The sequence below is a fragment of the Rutidosis leptorrhynchoides genome, chromosome 8 (assembly GCF_046630445.1).
Source record: "Rutidosis leptorrhynchoides isolate AG116_Rl617_1_P2 chromosome 8, CSIRO_AGI_Rlap_v1, whole genome shotgun sequence".
In the NCBI taxonomy this organism is placed as follows: domain Eukaryota; kingdom Viridiplantae; phylum Streptophyta; class Magnoliopsida; order Asterales; family Asteraceae; genus Rutidosis; species Rutidosis leptorrhynchoides.
Genome location: NC_092340.1, coordinates 310,919,157 through 310,945,674, shown reverse-complemented (window position 1 = coordinate 310,945,674; position 26,518 = coordinate 310,919,157). Strand labels below are relative to the sequence as shown.

At 34.0% G+C, this 26,518-nt stretch overlaps 1 protein-coding gene across 2 annotated transcripts; it reads left to right on the top strand.

Moving 5' to 3' along the window:
- The first annotated feature begins 16,123 nt into the window (after window positions 1–16,123).
- On the top strand, window positions 16,124–18,594 carry LOC139862806 (uncharacterized). 2 transcript variants are annotated; one of them, XM_071851438.1, is made up of 7 exons: window positions 16,124–16,137; window positions 16,301–16,393; window positions 16,800–16,913; window positions 17,003–17,214; window positions 17,499–17,540; window positions 17,611–18,195; window positions 18,356–18,594. In XM_071851438.1, exons 3-6 carry the CDS (start codon window positions 16,897–16,899, stop codon window positions 17,649–17,651), a joined length of 312 nt encoding a protein of 103 aa, XP_071707539.1. In that variant the 5' UTR covers window positions 16,124–16,137; window positions 16,301–16,393; window positions 16,800–16,896; the 3' UTR covers window positions 17,652–18,195; window positions 18,356–18,594. The 2 variants fall into 2 exon arrangements, with proteins under 2 accessions (XP_071707539.1, XP_071707540.1); XM_071851439.1 differs by lacking the exon at window positions 16,124–16,137 and having other exon boundaries at window positions 16,313–16,393; window positions 16,831–16,913.
- The last annotated feature ends 7,924 nt before the right edge of the window (window positions 18,595–26,518 follow it).

Here is a 26,518-nt window from a genome sequence, read left to right as displayed (position 1 = left end):
CCTATTCAAGTTGAGCTACTATACGATTCAAATTACGTACAGCAGGCAAATGCAAGTAATAATCATGCAAAGGATCAAGTTGACTTTCAAAATCTATCAAAGGTTCAATGTTCGGTTCATCCTGAGGTTCTACTTTATCATCTAAAGAATTTTAACCTAGAGAATCTGTCTCAAAGAAGACAGTTAGTTCATGTGCTAGGTCTGCACGAAAAACATCATCTGGACATGCAGGTAAAGTTGGTAGAATTGGTTTCACATCAAAAATTGGTTCATCAAACACCTCATCTATTGCAGTAATGCTAGAACTAGGTTTGTTAAACACTTCATTCTCAAGCATTAAAATGTATTTCTCTAGCATGAGTGTTGGGATATAAACCAGTCTACGCTTAGGCACATAATCTTCACGTTGCATGTTCTTTTCAGTTTCAACAAGATTTTTCAAGAAATCAGGATTCGATTTACCTATCTTAGCATTGATTTTTTCATACATTAAGCTAATTTGATGGTATTTCCTAGATTTACGATTTACAATAATATCATCAAAATCAGCATCAGAAGCATGTACAAAATGCGATGGTAAACCAGCTTGAAAATAATCAGAATGATATAATCCTGGAATCTTTTTGGAAGCATCTTCCAAAATTTTCGAATCTTCATAACCCAACCCCCACTTTTCACCATGAATCGTTTTTGGTCTATTCATGAAAATCGTTTGTTTTGAAAGTTCCATATCCATGATAGCTTTGGATTGCTCTGTTCGATAGAGTTTTTCCTCATATCGAGCAAGTTGTGCTTTCATTTGAAAAGATTCTTTTGACAATAAAGAAATTTCAGTGTTCTTTTCAATTATGGTGTTTTCCAATTGAACGATTTTCTTGTTTAGTTTTGAAAGTGTAGGTTCATGTTGGTTTTTCAAATCAGAAAGATCTTTTTCTAAAAATTGAACTTTTTCTGCAAGTCGTTCCGATTTTAAACGATAATCAGTTCTTTCAACTTTAATTGGATGAATTGTCTTTTTCATATCTTCCAACTCAGTTTCCTTAGAGTTGAGTTGGAGAGTCAATTGTTGCACATCCGTTTGCAATTTGGATGAGGAAGGTCTGGTCTCATTCATTTTGATTTTATCTTTTAAAACTTTGTTTTCAGATTTTAAGCCTTTGACTTCTTTTGACATTGAGACCAGATTCTTCATCAAGTCATTTTGCATTTTTATAAAATCAGGTGAGATTTCAGATGATTGTACCTCATCATCATCGGATGTTGAGTCAGAATTCTCCATTGCTTCCTTAGCTTTGATGAGTTTTGTCACCTTGCAAACATTTGCATGTTCCACCTCTGAATCTGAATCGTCAGTCCAGTTAAACCAAGTATCATCAACCGGTTTTAGCTCTCCCCCAGTTTCCACAATCTTAGCCATCAACATTTTCTTCTTGTAGTAAGCTGCGTCCTTCTTCTTAGGCATCTTGCACTAACGAGAGTAATGACCAGCTTTGCCACAATTGAAACAAATTGAATCTTCCTTCTTGGAATCATCAGCACGTTATTGTTTATATTGATCAGCTTTCTTGTAGTACGAGGAAGATGACGAGTTTTTGCATTGATTGCTTGATTTGCCTTTAAACTTGTGTTTGTTCAAGGCTTTTGTGAACATGGCTGCCATCTTGACTAATTCAAGATGAGAATCATCAACATCAGAAAGATTCAAATCTTCTGAATCAGTTGATTCTTCAACAAGCACTTTCTTGGACAAGCTTTTGGAAGACGTCAACGATTTGCTCTTCTTTTTGGCAATTAGGGCAAGTGAATCGCCCGGAGAAGACTCTTTCCTTCCTTCTTGAAGTTTAGACACTTCAGGTTGGTAATGCATAAGAACTCCAACAAGCTCATGAATAGTCAACTTGTCAATCTCTTTAGTAGATCGAACAATGGTTCCATAAGGAAGCCAATCAGCATTGAGCTTTTTGAGAAACTTCATGTTGACTTCAGCATTTACTTTTATGATCTTGCACCTTTTCAACTCATTGAGAACACCATTGAAACGACGATAGGTATCCTTGAGTGGTTCATCAGTTTCCTGCTTGAAATCTTCATAGAATCCCAGAGCCTTATTCAATTTAGTAACGCCTGACATGTCATAACCTTCTTGCTGTCGTTTGATCTCATCCCATATATCTTTTGCTGTTGTGTTGCTATCAACATTTTCCAACAATTCATACGGGATAGCTTGCATAACAATATTCTTTGCCTCTATGTCACCCTGAGCTCTCTCACGCTTATCACCAGAAAGTTCATAGACTGGAATTGGCATACCAGTATCCGAATGATAATCAACAACTGGACCATCTCTCAGAGAAGCCCAAATGTGTTTTGCTTTCTCACCCTTATAGTCTATGTACTGAGTGATACGGTGAAGCCACTGAGTGTATTTGCCATCAAACAACACTGGAGGACGGAAATCTGATCCAATGATCAAAGTATCTTGAGTAGACATCTTGAAAATGAGGTAGATTCGGTAAAGATTCTGTATTACACAAATCTAAGATGAAAAATCACAACAATCTGATCAGAATGTCAGATTCTGTAACAGATTCGGTACTGTAGCAGATTCGGTAAAGTAGCAGATTCGGTAAAGATTCTGTATATCAGATTCTGTAAAAGAAACTGATCAGAAATACAAGAGACACACCCAGATTCAGTATAGATTCGGTAATCACAAGAATTGTAGCCTGTAACCACTTAAAATAATGGATTAAGTGATACAGAAACTCAGATTCTGTATTTGATTCGGTAGTCAGATTCTGTATGAATTTGAAGTTCAAACTCAATTCAATCCTTTTGAATTATATTCTGTAACCTTGCTGCACAAGGAAACACGTTAGTATCACACAAAATATCAAAGATACCGAAAGTATAGGATACCGAATGTCAATTGTAGCAGTTGACAATACCGAGTCTAAGTTTAAAATTTAGAAATATGACAGAATCCTTTCTCAAACCACACCAATTAGCTGCATATAATCAAACCGAATGTGATAGAATCACAATCACACCACAATCTGCAACACTTAAGATGAATTTAAGTAATGAAGCAGACTCGGTATGACAGTTACGATACCGAGTGTTGATCAAATCTTCAAAACTTAATGAATTGAAGAAATTGAACCGTCAGAAATGTGATTTAACACCTCACGAACACAACTGAATCCTTAAATCTTCACAAAAATCCAGAACCAAGCTTGAATTAAGCAATACCGAGAGTTTTAGCCACAAACTCTAAAAATCAACTTGATTCTACATAATTGAAGTTAAAAAGCTGTAATGATGATCGAAACTCTTTCTAAAATACCTAATGCAACTTTGCTGAACTTATCACAAGAATCTGAACGCCAGATTATCAAATTCGATGATACCGAATGTGATTCAAAATACCGAGAGTAATCAGATTCTGTAAACTACAATCACTGGATCGATATAGTGATGTAGAATCACTTCCTGGAAGCTCTGATACCAAATGATAGGTCAGATCATGTTGAGATTGAGAGAAATGATAAGATAAAGAGAGATTCGGTATGTAAGCATGAGACTCGGTATTAGAGAGAATCGGTACAATTACATTCCACAGCTTCTAGAACTCGGTTACAATGCAATGGCTATCTAATTAGGACTACTTAGGTTCCTTATATAACCCTCTTCTAAGGAACCTTCATTTAAGCTTATTTTCACATTAACACTATACAACTTCGGGGTCCTAACAAAAAGTCTAGATCTAAAGTTATTAAGTTAAATCTAACACAAGTGTATGAAGTTATAACTAAAGAGTTACACTTCTATGTTCTTGAACTTTAAAGTTAACTTTAGTTCAAGATTAATGAGATCAAAGTTAACTAGTAACATTTGACCAATATTAATCAACAAAAAAATAAATTTAAAGTGCATAATATGAAGTAACAAACTAAGTAAACAAGTAAATAATTCATGGTGGTTCATACTTTAAAGATTCAAACCAAAGTTTGATCTTTAAGAATGTAAACTTTTAAGTTTACAAACATGATTCACAAGTATGATTTTTATCACCATGAACTTACAATCTTTAAAACAATATATGTAGAATATAAACTAGTAAGTTTAGTTCTTGTGTGTTTTTGAAATTTCAAGATAAAATGAAGAATCAAACTAGAAAGTTTGGTTCTTAGTAACTAGTAAAGAATAACAACAACAAAGTAAGTACTCAACAACAACATGAAACAAGTAACAAACAACAAATGATGATGATTAAGGGTGTGTGTAATTCGGTTTTAGAAAAGAAAGGAGGAAGGAAAAGTTCATGATACTTACAAGTATTTGAGAGGAAAAGAGAGAAAAAGTTGAGAGAATATTGCAAGTAAAAATGTGTGTGTAATGAATGAAGGATACAAGTGAACAAGTAATGTAAAAAAAAGATTTTGAATCCCTCTCACCCCTTGGTAGTCCACGGCCAGCAGAAAAAAAGAAGGGGGAGAAGAATGTTCACTAGTCACAAGCATGTAAAGATCTTAAAAGTTGGTTAATAGATGGCCATGCATGGGGATTATGTGTAAACTAGATTCCAAGTGTAACAACTAACTAGTTAAACTCCAAGGTGATACTTACATGTAGTAGAAATGGACTAGTTAATCCAATAAGGTGTAGGGTGAGCTTATAAGTCTATATTCATGAGTCCATTAACATTAAACAAGTCCAAGTTCCATTAATTAATAAATAAATCCAATTAAAGCCCAAGTAACTAACTAATCACCATAGTTAATTAAAATGATTAATAAAATCAATCATGAATGTAAATAATACTCAAAAATATTATTCGGGTAATGTACGTATTGTCACAAAGATGTTTCGGGCATTTAAAGTCAAGTACGGGCATTCATGACAATATGTAAATGTAATAACATACATTCGTTTAATCACAAGTATTAATAATAATAATTATTAATAATTAACGTTGGAAAATCCATGGTCGTTACATATGTAGTTGCTTGTCCTACATTGATGGATAGAAGAAATGAGTGGGTGAACTTTTTGGGTATAAAATGAGTTTGTCCAACATTTGTAGATGAAAAAAAGTGTGGATAACTTACTTGGTTATAAAAGAAGGTCATGAGCATACTTTCAACTTACACAAATCAATACACTTTAAGTATTTGATTATTATTATTTGATTCTTACTCTTGTTAGAGAGTTGTATTAGTTAAATCTTTTGAGAGTGTAGTTGCTTACGAGAGTTGTCCATATTATTGTAACAATTTGTGATATAGTGAATATCTTTCTTTGGCCCCATGATTTTCCCTCGGGTTTTGCGTTTTCACGTTAAATTTTTGTGTCTTTATTTCTTTATTGTTTTTTCATTGGTTGTGTGTTGAGAGTTAGGGCGACCATTTTTTCAACAACTTTAATATTAGGCTGCATAAGCGACAACCGAAAGCAAAAAAAACATCGATAGACATCATTTATTATGTTAAACTTAACCATCAAAATGATTTTCACTTTAGAATCGCACGAAAGATCACTTTAAATTATCTATTTTCAATTAATAATTTGACGTACGTCTTCTTAAGTAATAATAACTATTTAACATAGTTCAAGTGGCGACCGAGTTCCCAATGAAACAGGAGACTCATGTCCGTCCTTAATTTTTTATTCTTTATAGGGTGTGTTTGGACGAAAGTAGCTGGAGCTGGAGCTTATAGCTGGAGCTGGAGCTTATGAGCAGGAGCTGGAGCTTATTTTTGAAGCTGGTAGCTGGAGTTTATTATTTTTTATAAATGTTTGGTAAACTAGCTGGAGCTTATTTTTCAGTTCATAAGCTCTACTTTTTTCATAAGTTATTACAAGAAGCTTATTTTTTCAGAGCTTATGATTTTCATAAGCTCTACTTTTTTTGTCTACCAAACGAAGCTTATGATTTGGAGCTTATTAAAATCATAAGCTCAAGCTCCCACAAGCTTCCATAAGCTCTAATAAGCTACGCGCCAAACACACCCATAGTCTACTCACAACTTTGTTTTAAATTCTTTTTTATGAGGTTGGGTTCGGCTTTATTTTTGAGTCAACGGCAAGCGTCGATTTATTGGTGTCTTGACTGTCGTTTAGAGCCTAAATTGAATTCTAGGCAGGATTTAAAACCCATGGAAATTTGATTCTACCATTTTCATGGTGTCTCAATTTTATTTTACTATTTAAAAAAAAAATTCTACTTATTGGCCGGAGGTCCAATCGGAAGCAATCTCTTTATCCGTCGAATAGAGAGAGTGATGACTTTCTCTACTTTTGAGAGTGTTTTCATTCTAGGTGGAGAAATGACTTGTTTTTATTCTCGGATAATGGAATGATTGTCTACATCTCACCTCCCCATACACTACTTATGTGGTATTGGGTTTTGTTGTTGTTGTTGTTGTTGTTTTATGAGGTTGGGATTCGACTCCTAATTTATCTTTTTCTTTTTTGTAATATTCTTTTGTTAAATTTTTATTTTTCACTTTCTCTCTTACGTCTTAGTATTTCTCACTTTCCCCGTTTCACAAAATCATTTTCTATTCCTTATTATTTTATTATTTTTCCTTTTCAATTTTTCTAATATTTTTAATACAATGATCCAAGTAATACCTATAGAGTAGTAAAATTCATTTCTCTTTACTTTCTTCTTTTAAAAAATAAACCTTGTATTATTTTTTAAAAAGTTTTGCTAGTTTGTAATAAGTGTAATACAAGTCAAAAATAAAATTCAAAGTTGGAAGTCTTTGAGTAGTGGTTGATAGTGGTGCACTAGTGCTCTTTTAAGCCTTGCTCAGGTCCTAAACACGGCTCGACCACTTTGTTAACGACTAGGTTATTTAGATGAATCATTTTATTTATTTATTTTTAAATTTCAAATTTACAATGCACAATCACTACTACAACTATTAACATCTTACTGCCACATTGCCTAAGAGCACCAGGAGTGGGAGTCAGTCTCCCCCACGTCCCTGCTCCCGTCGCCTATTGTTCCACTCCTTGCTCCCGTCGCATACCTCCGTCCCCCTTAGGTCAGTCGCTATGGCGACGGATGTCAACCTTTTTTTTTTTCTTTTTTTTTCCAAAGGGATAAATTATTAAATATAATAAAATATTATTTTAATACACTGACTAACCCACTAACTGACATAAGTCACCACTCCCCACTTTTTCTGACTCAGCAAGTCACGCCTGACATGCCAAGTGACCTAGGTCACCACTCTCAGTGCTCTAATGTAGTACAAATTCCCAAACATTACATATTAAATCATTTTCTTTTTTTGAATAATTACAACAAGTATTCGGGTCGGCCCGCTTCGCTGGGCCCAAGGTCGCTAGTCTGAAAGAAAAGAAAAAAAAAAGGCCAACTTCAAGGTTCGAACCTGCGTCCCTTCAAATTTCAACAAACATCCTTACCAACTGATCTACATATTCACTTTGATAAATTTATAGTTTGTTTAACATATATCCCTTAAAATTAGAGGGTTGGTCAAAATTAAAAAGGTAGTCAAAAAGGGTGAAAGTTAATATAATGTAAAAATCGGGGAGTAAGGTGACAAAATTACAAAAAAGTTTCAAATGGATAGTTCTATTTTTTTTTTCCTTTTATGTTTTCTATTTGCATATATGTATAATTTTAGAAAACTTTAAACATCTTATTTGAATACATCCAAAATTTCAAATTAGCTACTCCGTATAAAATAGAAAAGTAATCCTTTTCAAAAAAGGATGTGATCTTTACACCATCTCACTTGTGGTTAAAGTTTTATAATGAATTCATCGAACGGCCTAATAATTCTACCTCATCTTAATGCTTAATTCTAATTTCATAATCATATTCACAATTCAAAATTACTCCATTAACGATTCACAATAATAGTGATAAGAAATAGTAAAGGATCAAGACAACATCGTAATCTGCTTATGCTACATAAAGGATTCAACAATTATTAAAAGAAAGTAAAAGATTAAATAATTCACATGGAACACTACTTGAGGAGGAGTTTCAATATTTAAAAAAAAAAAAAAAAAAGAGAGGGGGTAAAACTGATCCTATGACAGTCCCATACCGACCGGTCTCATGACACACATGTGAGAGGAAAATTACGTAACCTTAAATTTAATTTTATTTAGGGAAGGGTAATATTGTCCTAAAATTTAAATTGATGGTCTATGGTGAAAGCGGAGTGGTATACAAATATCTCCCCTTTCAAAAATATTGTCGACAAATACCGATCTAATATTTGTTTCATAAATATACTAGTTTTATGAGTCCGTGCGTTGCACGAAAACGTAAAAATTAAACTAAATATCAATTATAAGAAACAATCATTTTATTAGTTTGTGATTTGAGAATATGTTATATATTCTTGAATTTATCCAAGGTTTTATGAGCTCGTGTATTGTACGAAAACGTAAAACAAAGGAAATTATCAATTATAAGATCCAAACATTTTAGCCCGTGATTTGAGGATATGTTATATATTCTTGTGATTGATCTAGATTTGTGAAAGGAGACGTATTAGATTGCATGAGAATATTGTATAACATGATATATAAAAGTCATTAAACAACAAACACTACTACAAAAAAAGAGTTTCAAAACCGGTTTTAAGGCTTTCGAAACCGGTTTTAAAACCGGTTTTATCTATGGGGGTTTATAAAGTGTAAACCGGTTTTAAAACCGGTTTCGAAACTTGACTTTAGAAACCGGTTTTTTAATAAAAACAGGTTTCTATTCTGGACAATAGAAACCTGTTATTATAAAAAACCGGTTTGTAATGTAATTTTTTTTTTTTTTTTTTTTTTTTTTGCATTTTATTAATAACAATATAATCAAAATCTAAGCAAATCACAGTAGATAGCAAACAATATACCTCAAACAACAATACTTTTATTAATATTTTCGTAACCATAACGTGTACAATTTAATTGGTGTTATTCAAACCAAACAATGGAATTTACAAAAGTTACATGTTTAATCAAGACCGGTACTATAAAACGTAGTTGATCAACGATTTGGACAAGCAGATAATCACTAATCAGGAAGAAGGATCAATGTTCTTGTTGAGTGTCTCTAGTGTAGTCTTCCTCACTTGCTGTAAAAAAAACGTACATAAGAGACAGTTATAAATTGTTACTTTATAATCTGTCCAAAGGTCATAACAATAACAAGACATATTATAAGAATAATTTGGCAAATTATTATCCAACCTTAGCATTAGTTACAAATGTTTTGATCACAGCAAGCTGCAACTACATTGGTATCATCCTGAAAATATCAAACAACAACTAACATTATACATTCACAATATACGTGTCATGATAGTACAAAATTACAATTTTGAAACAAAATAGAATACATCAGTGAATATGTGAATGAATACATCATTGAGCAAGTGGCTAGCTGGATTCCTACCAAAGCCAATTTACAAAGTCAAACCCTTCTTCACAAAATACATATGGCGTGGACTCGGAAAGAAGAACACTTGGATTTAATCGTGGTGCCTTTTGGGTTTGTAAACACTTGATTGGGATTTAAGCTCCCCTGATCTGGTATGGAGCGAACAAGAATGTTAGTAGAATAACATTTGGAGTTAGGGTTCGTAAACACTTCATATTTCAGTATATCGCTAATTAGATTTCAACAAAATTACAGCTACCTTACCATATTCAAACTCTTAAAAGCACATATAAAATAAGAACCCTAAATATCTAATAAAGCTAAGGTTACTTTTCTGTACGTTACTTTTCGTTTTAATCCTAATTAACATTTATATTTGATATGTACAATCTTCTACATGTAATAGCAATTCTTTAAATTAAAGAAGAAAAAACAAATGAAACCTGTGTATATATTGGTAGCAAGCTGTAAAGATCAGTGAGGAATGGTGTTTCTGGTTCGTGTGGAAGCATAAGAATGGTATTGTTTTCAACAATTTGATGGTGAAGAAATCCGAGATTTTTGATTCTATTTGTAATTTTTCTTACTATTGGACTAGATATAGAGGAAAATGTAATATTTCTTGGGCCTCTTGGCTCATGAACCCTTTGTAATTGGTTGGTTGCGGCTTCTCTAGTTTCTTTCTAGAGAGTCGGTGTGTTTTTATAAAATTTTGGCCGTTAAAAAAAAAGATCAGTGAGGGTCGATTGTGACCAAGGGAGAGGTGGAAGGAGATGGTTGAAATAGATTGTGGAGGGTAAAGAGATGGTTTTCATTTTTGATTTTTGTTCCAGATGTATAAATTGGTGGAGGGTAATTTGATTTTTCAATCCCCGCTTAAAATTTAAGAGACAAAGTTAGGATTTTCAAAACAAGTGAAAGGAGAATCGAGACCTCTTTTTAAACAAAAACAGGTTTACAAAGTTGGAACCGGTTTTTTGAGAAAACCGGTTTCTAAAGTACACTTTGGGAACCAGTTTTTTTAAAAAACCTGTCTCATATTTCCGTGCTACTAAAAACCGGTTCCTATACCTTTTCGGAACCGGTTTATACTTCTTTTCCATAAAACCGGTTTGCAAAAGGGGTTTCTATACTCTTTTGTGTAGTAGTGAAATTTATCAAACATTACGAGGTTTGTTAAATTTTGTTTTTTTTTACTAACACAATTATCACTTCACTATCACTATATACATTAAAAGAGAGTCTCGATTAGCTAATAATTGTTTTCAAAACCCCTTAATTACCGTTAGATTAAAAAATTACATCATAATACCCCTTGATCCAACGGTCCTTAATCATCCACTTAAAATATTAGCTAATAAATCATTCTTAATTAAGATTATACCCTTAATACCCTTAAAAAAAAAAAAAAACTACGTGGACCTAAAATTATCGCTGTGTTTTCTCTTTCAACGTTAGGGTTACCACAGTCTTGATCTTCAAAGAAATCACGCATCAAATATCGCTGTATTTTCTCTCTCAACATTAGGTTTACCACAGTCTTCTCCGATCAATGGATCAATGGAATTTTGCATATCAAAATCATTATCAGCCAAACATCATCAGTAAATTTTTATCGACTTCATATCTGAAACGACTTTTGATGTAAAGAATACTGTTAGGAAGAGGGGATCGCCTAGACGTTGGGAGATACAAATTTGAGAGAAAAACAACTCTATTACTCACAAGAATAGATTTACAGAGTATTACAAAACTCTAAAAAAAAAAAAAAACTCTCAAAACTCACACACACTATCTAGGTTGTGATTACACTTCTCTGAGTGATTTGGGATGATTTACAATTGAGGTTTGCATCTCTATTTATAGTAAAAATTCTATGGCGGTGGAATGGTGTGAACGGAGATGGTGGGCGGCCGTCATCGTGTTCATCTTTGCTTCTTCTACATGGTGTTCAAAGAAGGCTACTTTGAACATCTAGAAGGTGAGCTTCTAGATTGTAGGCTGGAAACTTTCAATTCTCCCCCTCCAGCCGAATCCACGAACATTCCAGTTATGTCTCTGCATAACTCCAACTTCTCTCGAGTCACCACCTTTGTTAACATATCCGCATGATTCTCCTTTGTATGGATCTTCACTAGTCTCAACAGTTGTCGATCAATTACCTCGCGTATCCAATGATAGCGAATATCAATATGTTTTGTACGGGAATGGTACATGGAGTTCTTGCTCAAATCTAGAGCACTCTGACTGTCACAATGTACCTTGTACTCCTTTTGCTTGATTCCAAATTCTTGGAGATAACGCTTTAACCACAACATTTCTTTTCCAGCTTCTGCGGCAGCAATATACTCTGCTTCAGTTGTGGATAATGCAACACACTTCTGTAGTCTTGACTGCCATGAAACAACTCCCCCTGCAAAAGTGTAAATGAATCCTGAAGTAGATTTCCTACTATCAGGATCTCCGGCCATATCCGCATCTGTATAGCCTTCCAAGATTGGATCAGCTCCCCCGTAACAAAGACATAGATTCTTTGTACCTTTAAGATATCTGAGAATCCATTTTACTGCATTCCAATGCTCTTTCCCGGGGTTGGAGAGAAAATGACTCACTGTTCCCACTGCATGAGCAATATCGGGCCTTGTACACACCATCGCATACATCAAACTTCCAACTGCTGAAGAATATGGTACTGAAGACATCTCCCCGATCTCTTCCTTGGATGAGGGACAAGAACTCTTGCTTAACTTGAAATGGTTAGCTAATGGAATGCTAACAGGTTTGGCATTGTTCATATTGAAACGTGAAAGCACTCGTTCAATATACTTCTCCTGAGATAGCCATAACCTTTTATTCTTCCTGTCTCGGGTTATCTGCATTCCCAAAATCTGTTGAGCCTGTCCTAAGTCTTTCATGTCAAAAGACTTAGAGAGTTCCTTCTTCAGCTGGTTGATCTTCGTTGCGTCTTTCCGTACGATCAAAATATCGTCTACATAAAGTAGAAGAGCAACAAAATCTCCTTCAGAAAACTTCTGAATGTAGACACACTCATCTGCTGCAGTTTTCTTGTACCCGTGACTCACCATGCACGAGTCAAACTTCTTGTACCACTGCCTAGGTGCCTGCTTTAAACCGTACAAACTTTTCTTCAGCTTGCATACGAGGTTATCTCCTGAAACCTCAAAACCTTCTGGCTGCTCCATGTAAATTTCTTCATGTAAATCTCCATGAAAAAAAGCTGTCTTTACATCCATCTGTTCAAGCTCCAAGTTCATACTTGCGACCAATCTAAGTATGACTCTAATTGAAGTCATCTTGACTACTGGTGAAAATATCTCGTCAAAATCAATCCCTTTCTTCTGTTGGAATCCTTTAACTACAAGTCGTGCTTTGTATTTCACCACTTTTCCACTACCATCCTTTTTCAGCTTGAACACCCATTTATTTTTCAGTGCCTTCTTCCCGCGTGGAAGTTCTACAATCTCATAAGTTTGATTTTTCTGCAGAGAATCCATCTCATCCTGCATTGCGAGCAACCATTTTTCTTTATCCTTATGAGTTACTGCTTCATGAAAACTCTCCAGTTCTCCATCTTCAGTAAGTAGAAGGTACTCGAATTCTGGATATCTACTCGATGGAATCCGACCTCGTTCAGATCTACGAACTTCTGGAATATTCTGAGGAGATCTACCATCATCTTGACCTTGTGATGGTGTTAGAACGTCTGGCAGATGGGGTTGTGGCTCCCCCTGCTCAGCACCGTCATTTTCCTCATTATCTTCTACTTCTGGCATTTCTTCTTGCACTGAAAATTCATTTCTCATGAATAATTCCGTTGTTGCCTCTGGCACCTGAGCAGCAACATTTGACTTCTGAGATATTGTAGGCTTTTCAATATCTTCTATTGTCTGGCTTTCATGGAACACTACGTCCCTACTTCTGATCACCTTTTTCTCCTTTGGATCCCATAATATGTATCCAAATTCTTCATCTCCATAGCCTATGAATATGCATGAAGTGGTCCTTGCATCCAGCTTCTGCCTGAGCTCCTTGGATACATGTGCGTACGCCAAACATCCAAATACTCTTAAGTGAGAGTATGACGGATCCTTTCCAGACCAAAGTTTCTCAGGAACTTCAAAATTCAGTGGTACTGATGGAGATCGGTTGATCAAGTAACATGCAGCTCTGACTGCTTCTCCCCAGAATGACTTTGGCAGCTTAGCCATACTGAGCATGCTCCGAACACGTTCCATGATTGTTCGGTTCATTATTTCTGCTATACCATTGTGTTGAGGGGTACGTGGAACTGTCTTCTCATGTCGGATGCCATATGATCTGCAATAGGCATCGAACTGCCTGGAAGAGTATTCACCGCCGTTGTCGGATCGAAGACACTTTAACTTCTTTCCTGTCTCACATTCTACCATGACATGGAACTGTTTGAAGTAATCGAACACCTGGTCCTTCGTCCGCAAGAAATATACCCACACCTTTCGAGAAGTATCATCGATAAACGTCAGAAAGTATCGATTACCGCCAATTGATTCAACCTCCAAGGGACCGCAAACATCAGAGTGTACCAGACCGAGTAACTCTGATTTTTTCGTTGAAGAGGAATTAAACGAGACTCTATGCTGCTTACCAAACAGACAATGATTGCAAGGATCTAGTGCAGCATCCTTGTCTACATTGATAAGCTCCTTCTTTATTAGGGTAGACAACCCTTTCTCACTCATGTGACCGAGTCTCTGGTGCCATAAATTTTGTGAAGCCTCCTTTTCTGCAACATTAATACTGTCTGTGCAGATCTTCACATGAGTCTTGTACAGTGTGCCACAAATGTGTCCTCGAGCGACTATCATAGCGCCTCTTGACAATTTCCATGTGCCTTTACTGAAATGACTATCATAGCCCTGTTTGTCGAGAGCTATCCCAGAAAGTAAATTCAGCCGAAGATCTGGCACATGGCGGACTTCCTTCAGAGTGATTGTGCTCCCGGAACTTGTCTTTATCCTGACATCTCCAATTCCGACAATCTCAGCGGAACTGGAATTTCCCATCTTCACAACTCTAAAGTCACCAGCTTTATATGTTGTGAAGTATTCCTTGTATGGAGTCACGTGGTAGGAAGCTGCAGTATCTACCACCCATTCTGTTTCTTCTCGTGAGACGTGAAGGCATGTCTCATCATGGGTTGAACAATAAGCTACATCACCAGAGATAGTCACTAATGTTTCTCCACCCTTATTCTTCGGCTGTGAACTGCTTTGACCTTGTTCCTCTTTCAATCTATAGCAGTTCTTCTTCATATGTCCCTCTAATCCACAATGATGGCATTTATATGTTGGCTTTCTGCCATCAGCTGACCTGCCCCTGCTCTTGCTTCTGCCTCTACATTTATTTTTGCTACTCATTCGCTGTCTCCCCCGATTCTCTGTGACAAAGGCATGGGTCTGATCTGTGCCCATGTCCTTTCTCCTTGCCTCTTCACTGAATAGGGCATCCTTGACCATTGACATGGTAAGTTTGCCATTCGGGGCTGAGTTGCTGAGTGTTACTACCAGCGTTTCCCAACTATCGGGAAGGGAACTAAGTAGCAGTAGCGCCTGAACTTCATCGCCAAGCGGCATCTCTACAGAAGATAACTGGTTGACCAAGCTCTGGAACTCACTGGTATGCTCGGTAACTGAAGTTCCACTTTTGAGCTTCATGTTGACTAAACGCCTCATCAGCAGGGCTTTATTCCGAGCAGTCTTGGCCTGATACATGTCCTCCAACTTTTTCCAGAGGACATATGCGTCTGTCTCTTGTGCAACATGGTGGAAGACACTATGATCAATCCATTGACGGATCTGACCAATAGTTTTTCGGTTTGATTTCTTCCACTCTTTCTCTTTGGCTGAATCAGGGTTTATACCCTTCAATTCAATAGGATCGAACAAATCCTTACAGCTGAGGAGATCTTCCATCCGAGGTTTCCACAGCGTGTAGTTTGTGGCTGTGAGCATAATCATAGCTCCGGAAGATGATGTTGACTCTTCTGTGGACATTATCACCTTACAAATAATTTTTTAACACAAACGGGGTTGAATTGTAGAAAACAGAGATCACCGTTACGTCTGGAACGGTTGAAAATGGTGGAATAGACACTTCGCGGCTTAAATTCCACTTACGGGGCAAAATTATAATTTTTATAAACTTCAGGGACCAAAAATGAAATTCTGAAAATTTCAGGGACCAAATTGTAAAATTTCAGAATTGCTACATTACCGCTACAGAAGACCCAAAAACTCAACCAACGTCTCTAACCAAGCTCTTGATACCACTTGTTAGGAAGAGGGGATCGCCTGGATGTTGGGAGATACAAATTTGAGAGAAAAACAACTCTATTACTCACAAGAATAGATTTACAGAGTATTACAAAACTCTTTAAAAAAAAAAACTCTCAAAACTCACACACACTATCTAGGTTGTGATTACACTTCTCTCAGTGATTTGGGATGATTTACAATTGAGGTTTGCATCTCTATTTATAGTAAAAATTCTATGGCGGTGAAATGGTGTGAACGGAGATGGTGGGCGGCCGTCATCGTGTTCATCTTTGCTTCTTCTACATGGTGTTCAAAGAAGGCTACTTTGAACATCTAGAAGGTGAGCTTCTAGATTGTAGGCTGGAAACTTTCAAATACTTCGATCGATGATTCAAGGTAAGTTTATATACATTATTTAAATTCCTAATTTTAATTTTTGCAGTTTTATGTAAACATATTTTAAATAAAAACCCTAATTTCTAATATTATAATGAACTTCAAAAAATTTGTGTGTTCGTTTATATTCTATGGAATTTTAAGGTTTCTTAATTCCTTTCAGCCGTGAATAGGTGATGATGATATCAAAGGCCCCCTTCCGAAGTGAATAGGTGTTGCACCAATATCAGATTCCTGCAACTCAAAAGTGGAGAAGGTTGATTGCTTTATATTCATAAGTCATAACTTTTTGATTAGTTCTCTAACACTTTTTCGGAGAGTGAATGCGTTATTTAGTTTGTTTTTTTAACTTTTTTTACTTTTTTTTTTTGTTTTTTGTTTTTTTTGTTTTTGTAGATAAACAACGAAGATGAAGTAGTAGCACCATCTTTAGATGTCCTTTAAGAGATAAGAGAAAACGATAGTCAAATTTTTTAGTGTAAGAAGGAGAATCATCATGGTGGAATTCTAAAGGACCGTTGTCCTCCGAATTTGGTTAATTCATTGATGCATCAGGTATAACATTGTTGTGATTTATAGTGAAATTGACGATGGAAGTTGTAAGGTGCTATAATGTTATTTGATGTTATCGGTTACTCATCAAAATAAATTTGTTGTAATAGGTTGCTCTTGCCTCTGTGTTGTCTGCAGCAGAAGCTGCTGCTATTGTCCTATGTGACGAAAATGAAATTCCAAAGGAATAATTAGATAGTGAAGAAAATGGCAACGAGACGGAGGTTAGATTTATTATGGCTTATGATTGTAATTACCGGAATGACTAATGATCGTATAATATTTTTATGACTAATGATTTTATTAACTGAAGATTGGTAGTGAACGTTGCACTAGCAATCGAAGCTGAAATCAAAGTAGTCAGCCAATTATGTCAAGACATTTTTATCCGAAAATGGCATCTATCACTGAATTGGGTAGTAGTGGGAAGGCGATGTTTTTCTTGTGATTCATGCATGGATAGAAAAGACACAACCTCACTCCCAAGTCTACCATCATGCTATCTTTTAATGATAATAGTGACAGGTATTTGCCCATTACTATTGCTCATTGTGTTGTACAGTATATGTGAACAATTTACCACATACATGTTAATGTTGGTGAGATTAATGTTCATTTATTTGAGTTGTGATAATCTTTGAAATTATGTTTTACTCACTTATGGGTTCTGTTTTACCTTTGATGGTCTTCTAAGTGCACAAGCATAAACCCCATTTAGGCTGTTATGTTACTTTCAAAATAAAACTATAGAAAGTAAATCGAGTAGCTTAGTTTTTTTTAAAAGGATGACTATTATATTTTGTCTGCAGAAGTGCACATGGGATGTTATGGTAATCAGAGCTTGATGCCAGGTAATAAACACTATCAACGTGACGATGTTAATGGCTAATAGATTGGTCTTTGATGGCTTACAAATTACAGGTTTATGTCTAAGTTTGAAGATTTTTTTTATGGTAGTGTGATTTTGGTTTGGACTTTCTGGCGGTGGATTGGTAGATTTACAATTTGTATAGAAGTGATTTTGGGCCCTTTTTTTCCTTTAGAGTCAAAGGAGTGACGTGGATTGTAAAGATGGGCACAGAGATAGAAGTTTTTGATTTTATAATGGTGTAGGAGGTCATTGGGGTATTTGTATTGGTCGTAACTCTTTAATGGTCATTATAAAAGATATAAATTTAAGTGCGTGTTCGGTGGGACTGTTGGTTGTTCACTGAAGAAGTTATATCAAAGTTGCTGCTTTACATTTATTATAGAATAACGTTATAATTTACGATGATGAACACGATGTTGATATCCATGTGGAAAATGAAGAAAAAACCAACTTCGGTTTTAAGGCTTCAAATGGCCAAAAAATTCTTTTGGAACGATCAGAACATGTGAGCATGAAAAAGAATGTGACGCCCCCGTTGTCCTATATTCACTTTGAGTGAATATAGGACTTGCTACACATATGGTTTTGCAAATAAGAACAAGCTCGGTCAAGGTGGTTTTGGACCAGTTCACAAGGTCTGTTCTTCAAATTAAGCGAAATTTCTAATTTATTGATATTGTGAGAATCATATGGTCTCCCATTTTAAATATGATTATCTGATTATTGCGTTTGGAGTTTGTTATTAACATTTTAACAAATATATTATGCTTTTAATACATGATATAATGACTGCAGGACAAGAAATCGCCGTAAAACGGTTGTCGAAATCATCAGGGGCAGGGCTTAGTGGAATTTAGGAACGAGTTGATTTTAATTGCGAAATTGCAGCATCAAAATTTGGTTATATTATTGGGATACAGAATTTACCATCGTCACCTTCTTCGTCGTTCCAGGTAGACCGCCGACTGAATTGGTATTTCCGGCGGCTGAGTGACTCGATATCGCCAACGGTTGTTGCTTATTTTTTATTTTATTTTATTATTATTATTATTATTTTTTTTTTTTTGCGTTTGGTTCAATTTGTTTTGAAGGCTCTTTGAATTGCTAGCACCGTCTTGAAATTTGTGAGACTGTTTTTTGTTCTTTGGTTCCTTTTATTAACATAAGCCTGGATTGTCTAGCCCTAGGTGACAAGTTAAACCTATCATGTGTTATCTCTAATGTATCAAATGGGTAGAATTGGAAAAAGAATGGATTGCCTAAAGGTAAATGGTCGAAAAGTTGCATAGAGAATAGTATGAACGCATAAAACATTCTAAATCAATAAATTATATTATATTAGTATTAAATGATTATCACTGTATATATGAACTTAAACAAGATTTTTTGTAGCTTATTTGTCAAAATATTTATCGGTAGGTAATATTTGTTAATATTATTGTTGGTATACTTTGCTCTTTTGCCAATAGTAACAGTTATGTCATCAATTTTAGTTACTGAACTACCAATTTAAGGTTACTTACCCTGTCATAAGCTTTGAGTTTAAGAAGAATAACTTATCCATCTAATGTTCATTCAAAATGGTTAACTTAGATTCCAACAATTATGACTTCTATATAATCATCAAGGAGACTTATATTGTCCATAACTATCTCATGATTTTAATTTTTAGGGCATGTAAATAAATTAACTATATAGTTGACCACACCTCCAACAATGATAAGTCAATACACGTCACCATTGAGCTTTAGTCCTTTATTTGTTAAAAAAATATGTTATCCATTTCCATTGAATAGGTTGTAGAGCATGTCATATGTGCAAATGAAGAGTTTTGAAATAAGAAACATGCAACACCTACACCTCTATTGAAGGATGTCGTATTCTAAACATGATCATTATTGGCTCTTGGGGATCCATCACCCCATTTGGTATCATTGAGTAAAGGGTTAAAATGGGTTCAGACCGTGTTCTATTGAAACACAACACTTTTTGTTTTATAGAATGCGCAAAAAAAAAAAAAAAAACTTTGCAATATCTAACGTTTAAGACATTCGTGTAAACAGGTCGGGTTTGGATGAACTGAAGGAGAAGTGGTTGATCAATCGCCCCTCTCATCGTCTCAAATTAATCAAATACAAATACAAATATGAAGATTAAAATCAATCAAACCTCTCGAATCACAACATCCGATGTTAACGCATTACATATATGAATTCAACTACAAATTTGAAATTAACCACTTTTTAGCGATGCTTACACCGGAAAGATCAAACATAGGCCGCAAAACACCACGATTTCCGGCAAACGTAAGCAAAAACTCATGAAAAAAATGGCGCAGGGTTTAGATTTAGGGTTTAGGTTTAGGTTAGGGTTTTGAGTTTAGATTCTAGAGTGTTGTGACGACCCGGAAATTTCCGACCAAATTTAAACTTAATCTTTATATAATTCCGACACGATAAGCAAAGTCCGTAATGTTGAGTCTCAAAAATTTTGGAACTATGTTCATATATTCAATTACCCTTCGACTATTCCCAACGATTCATGAACAATTATATGTAATTTGATGTGCATATATATATATATATATATATATATATATATATATATATATATATATATATATATATATATATATACTAATTGAAAACATTAACAAAGTATTACGTGTATGATACCGTACATTAAATTTATTGGTTTCCATATCTATTTGATATATTGAAATATCAAAGTTAAAGGATAATGTCAAACGATTGAATTAAAAGATATTTATCAAGTCCCTTAAGGATTGTGATATTATTATAAGTCTCTGTTGTGAGGTCCACGTTGATTTAAGAAATCTTTCCTTTTTAACAATATTCGGAATAAATGGTAATGTGATCTACACGTGAGAACAAAGTGTCAATTAACGATAACTAGACAAAAGTTAATGGAAATTCCTGTTTGATTTCCAATACATGCTTTACAATAATTTATTCGTGACTTTTGATAAGGTAACTATTTAACTTTCATATTATTTAATGAAAAGGTGAAATTATGAAATGTGGATAATATCGACAAGTTAAGTAAGTCGACGTTTTATATTAAAATAATTTCATTCACTTAACTATTAATTGGACCTTACCCGACGATTCACAAACAATTGTGTGTAAATAAATATGTGTATATATATATACATATATATAAATAAAAAGATAAGAGTATATATAATAATGTGAAATAATAAAATATAAATAAATCAGTAAAATTAAATATGTAAAATAATATATAATATAATAAGGGCATTATTAAAAAGAATCTATAAACATATATAATTAATATATTATTATTATATGAAAGATATAAATATTATGTGTTAAAATTTATAATATCTATTTCTATTATGAAATAATATAATATAGTAAATAGATATTGATAGTGCTCCAAATGAACATATATTTAGTAGCAATTTCTTTCCAATATGTAAAGCTTTTAGTTGCAATTGTTCTATTTTTATGTAATATTCGTTTAAATAAATAAGTGCGAAGACGAAAGGCGAAAATGACGATTTGAAGACGCAAAAGTCCAAAAAGCTCAAATGTACAAGATACAATTCAAGTGGTTCAAATTATTGATGAGAAACGTCTAAAAATTACAAGAGTACAAGACGCGAAACGCAAAGTACAAGATATCTACGCGTACGAAAGGACGTTCGAAAATCCGGAACCGGGACATAAACCGGGCGTAAATGCGCGACGCAACGGGCCTAAAATTACAAGTCAACTATGCATAAGAATAAAATATAATATATAAATAATTATATAAATTATATATATATATATATATATATATATATATATATATATATATATATATATATATATATATATATATATATATATATATATATAATAAATATGTCGACAAAGCTAGGATCCAAAATTTGGTGAGCTGGAATCTGAAGCTCCGCACTCGCGGAGCTGTAAAGGGTAAAAATTCCGCACTCGCGGAGCTGTCTGTTTTAGAAATGGCCTATAAAAGCCATCGAATTCAGCCGAGAGAACACACCAATTCAATCGATCTCTCTCTTTTATATATATATAATTATATATATTTATAATGTATATAATATAGTTTAGTTTTATATTAGATTAGTTTAGTTAATGTAACGGTTAATTACGGGTTTTGAAGTTGAAGTTCTGTCCGTGTAACACTACGCGATAAATAATCAATGTAAGCTATGTTCTCCTTTTTAAATTAATGTCTCATACTTAAGTTATTATTATGCTTATTTAAGCCGAAGTAATCATGATGTTGGACTAAATATTAAAGACGGGGTTATTGGGCTTTGGACCATAATTGGGGTTTGGACAAAAGAACGACACTTGTGGAAATGGGACTATGTGTTATTAATGGACTTTATATTTGATTAATATATAGATTTACAATTTGACGTAGTTATATATAACCACATACACTCGATCGGATACGATGAGCGGGATATTTATAAATACGAATTATTGTTCATTTGACCGGACACGGGGATGAATTAATAGTCACTGGACTCATTAAAACAGGGGTGGATTATATTCAAGGGTAATTGGTGTAATTGTTAACAAAGTATTAAAACCTTGGATTACACAGTCGATAACCTGGTGTATTCATTAAACAAAGTATTAAGACCTTGTTACAGTTCGAATCCCCAATTAGTTGGAATATTTGACTTCGGGTATAAGGTTAATTTGGCGAAGACCCTCGCACTTTATAATTATGACCGATGGACTATTATGGACAAAACCAGATGGACTTATCGAATAATTCAGGACAAAGGACAATTAACCCAGGGTAATAAATTAAAACCTCAAACATCATGATTACGGAAGTTTAATTAAGCATAATTCCTTTATTTTATTTCTTATCGCATTTTAGTTTTTGCTACTTTAATTATCGTCATTTATATTTTGCATTAGGTTTAAATTGTGACTTAAAATATAAAATCGACAAACCGGTCATTAAACGGTAAACCCCCTTTTATATATTATTACTATATATAATATATTTTGTACAAATATAATTGTTTAAAAATATAGTGTAAAATAAGTCGTCTCCCTGTGGAACGAACCGGACTTACTAAAAACTATACTACTCTACGATTAGGTACACTGACTATAGTGTTGTAGCAAGGTTTAGGTATATCCCATCTGTAAATAAATAATTAAAACTTGTATAATTTGTAACGTATTTCGTATTAAAAATATATAGTATTTCGTACCCCACCTCGCACACATCAAGTTTTTGGCGCCGCTGCCGGGGAACTCGGCGAAACGCTCTATTTTTAATATATATTTGTATAAATATATTTGTAGAAAAATAATATAAAATTTAAAAAAAAAATAAAAGTAAAAAAGTAAAAAAAAAAAACTAAACCTGCGTAATTTGAATCTGCATCCTCCGCACTCGCGGAGTTTTTGGGCAGCAGACATCCGCACTCGCGGAGCCTGCTCTGGCAGCAAACCTAGTACGCATTAATTACAGATTAGGGTTAATAATTTTATTATTATTAATATTTAACCTAATTAGGGTTTTAGTTAATTAATATATTTAGTTTAGTTTTAATTTTATTTGTAATATTTAGTGTTTTCATTATTATTAATTATATAAATTAATACTTTTATAAAATCATAATATACAAATAATATTTTTTTAAATTTTTTTTGTATTTTTATAACTTTAAGTTTTATTTCTATATTTCGTATCTTTTTAATCGTTAATTCGTCATTTATATATTTATCGTTCGTAATTAATTTTAAGATTATTATTTTGCCGTAGTTATTTTATATTTCTAGATTTTTAGGCTTTGTCGTAAAATCCCTTAAGTACTTTTTCTTTAGATTAAGATTTAGGTGCTTTAGAATTTTGCGACGCTGTTTATAAATTTTAGTACCTCTTAAGTTTCGACGCGCTACTTTATTATTATTTTTCGACTTTTATTTTTCGACGCTTATTTTTTTTTCGACTTCTTGTTTTTCGACGCGCTTTTTCTTTTTCATTTCGATGCTCTAGTTTTTAGGACCTAGAATTTTCTTTATTTTCTTTAAATTTCGACGAAAAATTATTTTAAGTGGTTAAATTGATAGACATCCAAAATTTTCCGCTTCGTTGTAATAGTTGGATTTGTTAGTGGCGAGTTGCGGGCTTTCGATTTAAAGGGTCCTGGCTACCTGCTGCATCTATGGGCTATTCAAAACGTGGGCAAAAGCAGAAAAGTCTATTAATTTGATAACTTATATAATTTTTAGTTTATAACTAATATGATAATTAGTAAATGCACCACATTGTAGCTAAAATTTGGTAACAAGTGTAGTATGGAAAATCTCGAAAATATTTTGGAAACTCTTTATGACATACGAAATCAATACTCTCAAACGGGTGTTGATAAAAATTCGTTCGGTCAATCTTGGATCACGAATGACGAAACAATAACTGGTTGTGAAATCTGTGGAGATTATCATTCAACATGAGAATGTTATTATTATGTTCCTATGGAAAATTACGCACCCATGGAACCTGAATGGAATGATTATGAAGAATACAATTCAAATTGGGATTATTCCTAAGAATATATCCAAACTCAACAACCAGAGGACGAGGAAAATTATGTGTCTGAAAATTCTTTAGATTATATGAAAATCAAACTCGAAGAACTTGATGCTCAAAATGAACAAATGAGAGAGTTTGTAAATAGGCAAGCTGAAACTCTATCAGATTACACACCTGTTGATCTGAGGAGTATTGTGCAAGAAAATCTCATATCATCGAATTTTGTTGAATTCGAGAGCTCCGAAATCACCAATTATCCCGATGATACTTTTTATTCAGTTTTACCAATTTCACAACATATCGACACATTAGCCTCTACCGACGAAATCATCGATCCATCAATGGATGAAGAAGAAGTAAGGGTGACAAATTGGTACTCTTGGAAAAACGATAACGTTGAAAATTTTACCCCCGAGACCAAAATGGTGGGACCGATAAGTACCGTTAATGAAGAAGAATCTACTTCGATCCCGAAATTCACCATTCCACAACCTTCCAACCCAATATTCTCAATAGACGAGTCATCTACCGAAGATGAACTACGAGCTGTAATAGATAATGACACCTCGGATTTCACCCAATTGGGTAATAGAGGTGAAACCTTTGATCCCGAGAATGAACGGAAGGAAATGTTAGGAATTGTCCACCCTATAATATGTATGTCAGTGTATATCGATCCATTTGACCAAGAACCAGAAAAGAGACATATCCATTTACTAAAAGCTACACTTATAAAAGAATTAAGTAGTGACGATCGGGTGGGTCTAAACTTTAAACCCATTGATATATTATACACCACCCGAGATGTAAATAAATGGCTCACTATTTTAATTCTTGAAACTTATTCTACCGACTTCACTTGTCATCAGCTAAGTGTGGGGAAGTCTAACCCCACTTAATGTTAAATTAGGGGTTCGGGTTAGTGCATAACTCATTAATAAAAATGCACGATTAGGGTAAAAGACGCATTTTCAAATATTAGTAAACAGTTCAGAAAAGCTGCCGTTTTTGAAGAAAAACATGTGTGATAAAACAAGAAGGAATGAACGATGAGGTGCACCATCTATCATTCGACGAGCTTTGAAATTATAAGCTGGGTATTCTTAATCACTTTTCTACACTAATCACCCTCATGAATTTATAATTATAGTCCGATTTCATGCAAATGAGGGCATTGCATGATCTCAAGTGTGGGGAAGGGTTATAAATTCTCTCGGGTTTGTACTTGGTTTATTTTCTAAATTTTATGAAAATTTGAAAAATTTTCAACTAAATGAATTTAAAATCATGTTAATACATATTTATGAACGATAAAACTAGGTGTTAATGCCGAAATTATCGTTACCTCGAAAAGGACATAAATTGAGAAACAATTAAAACGCTTGAATTTATTTATTAAGATATAAAAAGACGCATGAAAAAAACCAAGTGTGGGGAGAATGTACCAAGTTATTCAATTAAAAACTATCTATCACATGTTTCTGTAAAGTTTATTGCAGGTGCTTTTGTTTTGGACTAAATTAATTGTTTTACCCGGTTTACTGTAATATATTTGAAAGAGAGATGGATCTACACGATGAATCAATTCCATCATTAAAAGGAAGTAAAGTCTTCCTAAAAAGACATGCGCTTCTTGATTTAGGTCAAGAAGTTATCATCCAGACCAGCTGTAGGTTGACGAAAAATCTAGAAAAGTCATCACTAAAATCAGCAGAAAATCCACGGACCTCAGCATCAAACAGGGTTGCCAAGTGGTCAGACTTATCCTAACCATAAGAGGATCTGTCTCGTAAAATGGGGAGGGCACCGTGCAAATTAGCTTGATAAGACTAATGAATCAGACCCCCAGAAAGGATAATCTCCTAAAAGATTAAAAATCAGCTTTTAAGCTTGATATTACTCAATCCTTGAGATTGACCTTAAAGATTGAGAATTACAAACTCATGGAATTCGATGATATCTAAACTCGAGCTTGAACGAGAAAATATTTTGATCAAATTAAAACCGATTTGTTTTCTGAAAACCTATTTTCAATGCGTTCATTACCATTGAACGTAAAATCCTAAGAATTCACCGGAATTCATTAGATCACTTGAACCAAATCGGGTGTCAACTGTAGTGACCCGAACTTTTCCATGTTTATATATATTAATTGAGATTGATATTTACATGACTAAATTTTTCCAACTTGTTAAGCAATTAAACTTGTTAAGACTTGATTAATTGAAATAGGTTTTATATAGACAATTGACCACCCAAGTTGACCGGTGATTCACGAGCGTTAAAACTTGTAAAAACTATATGATGTCATATATATGGATATATATATAGTTAACATGGTATTATGATAAGTAAACATATTATTAAGTATATTAACAATGA

Excerpts from the sequence above, each read along its gene's own strand:
- LOC139862806 (XM_071851438.1), top strand. Across the intron at positions 17,215-17,498 it reads TTTAATGATAATAGTGACAG|AAGTGCACATGGGATGTTAT; the intron begins GTATTTGCCCAT and ends TTTTGTCTGCAG. Across the intron at positions 17,541-17,610 it reads TAATCAGAGCTTGATGCCAG|GTTTATGTCTAAGTTTGAAG; the intron begins GTAATAAACACT and ends TACAAATTACAG.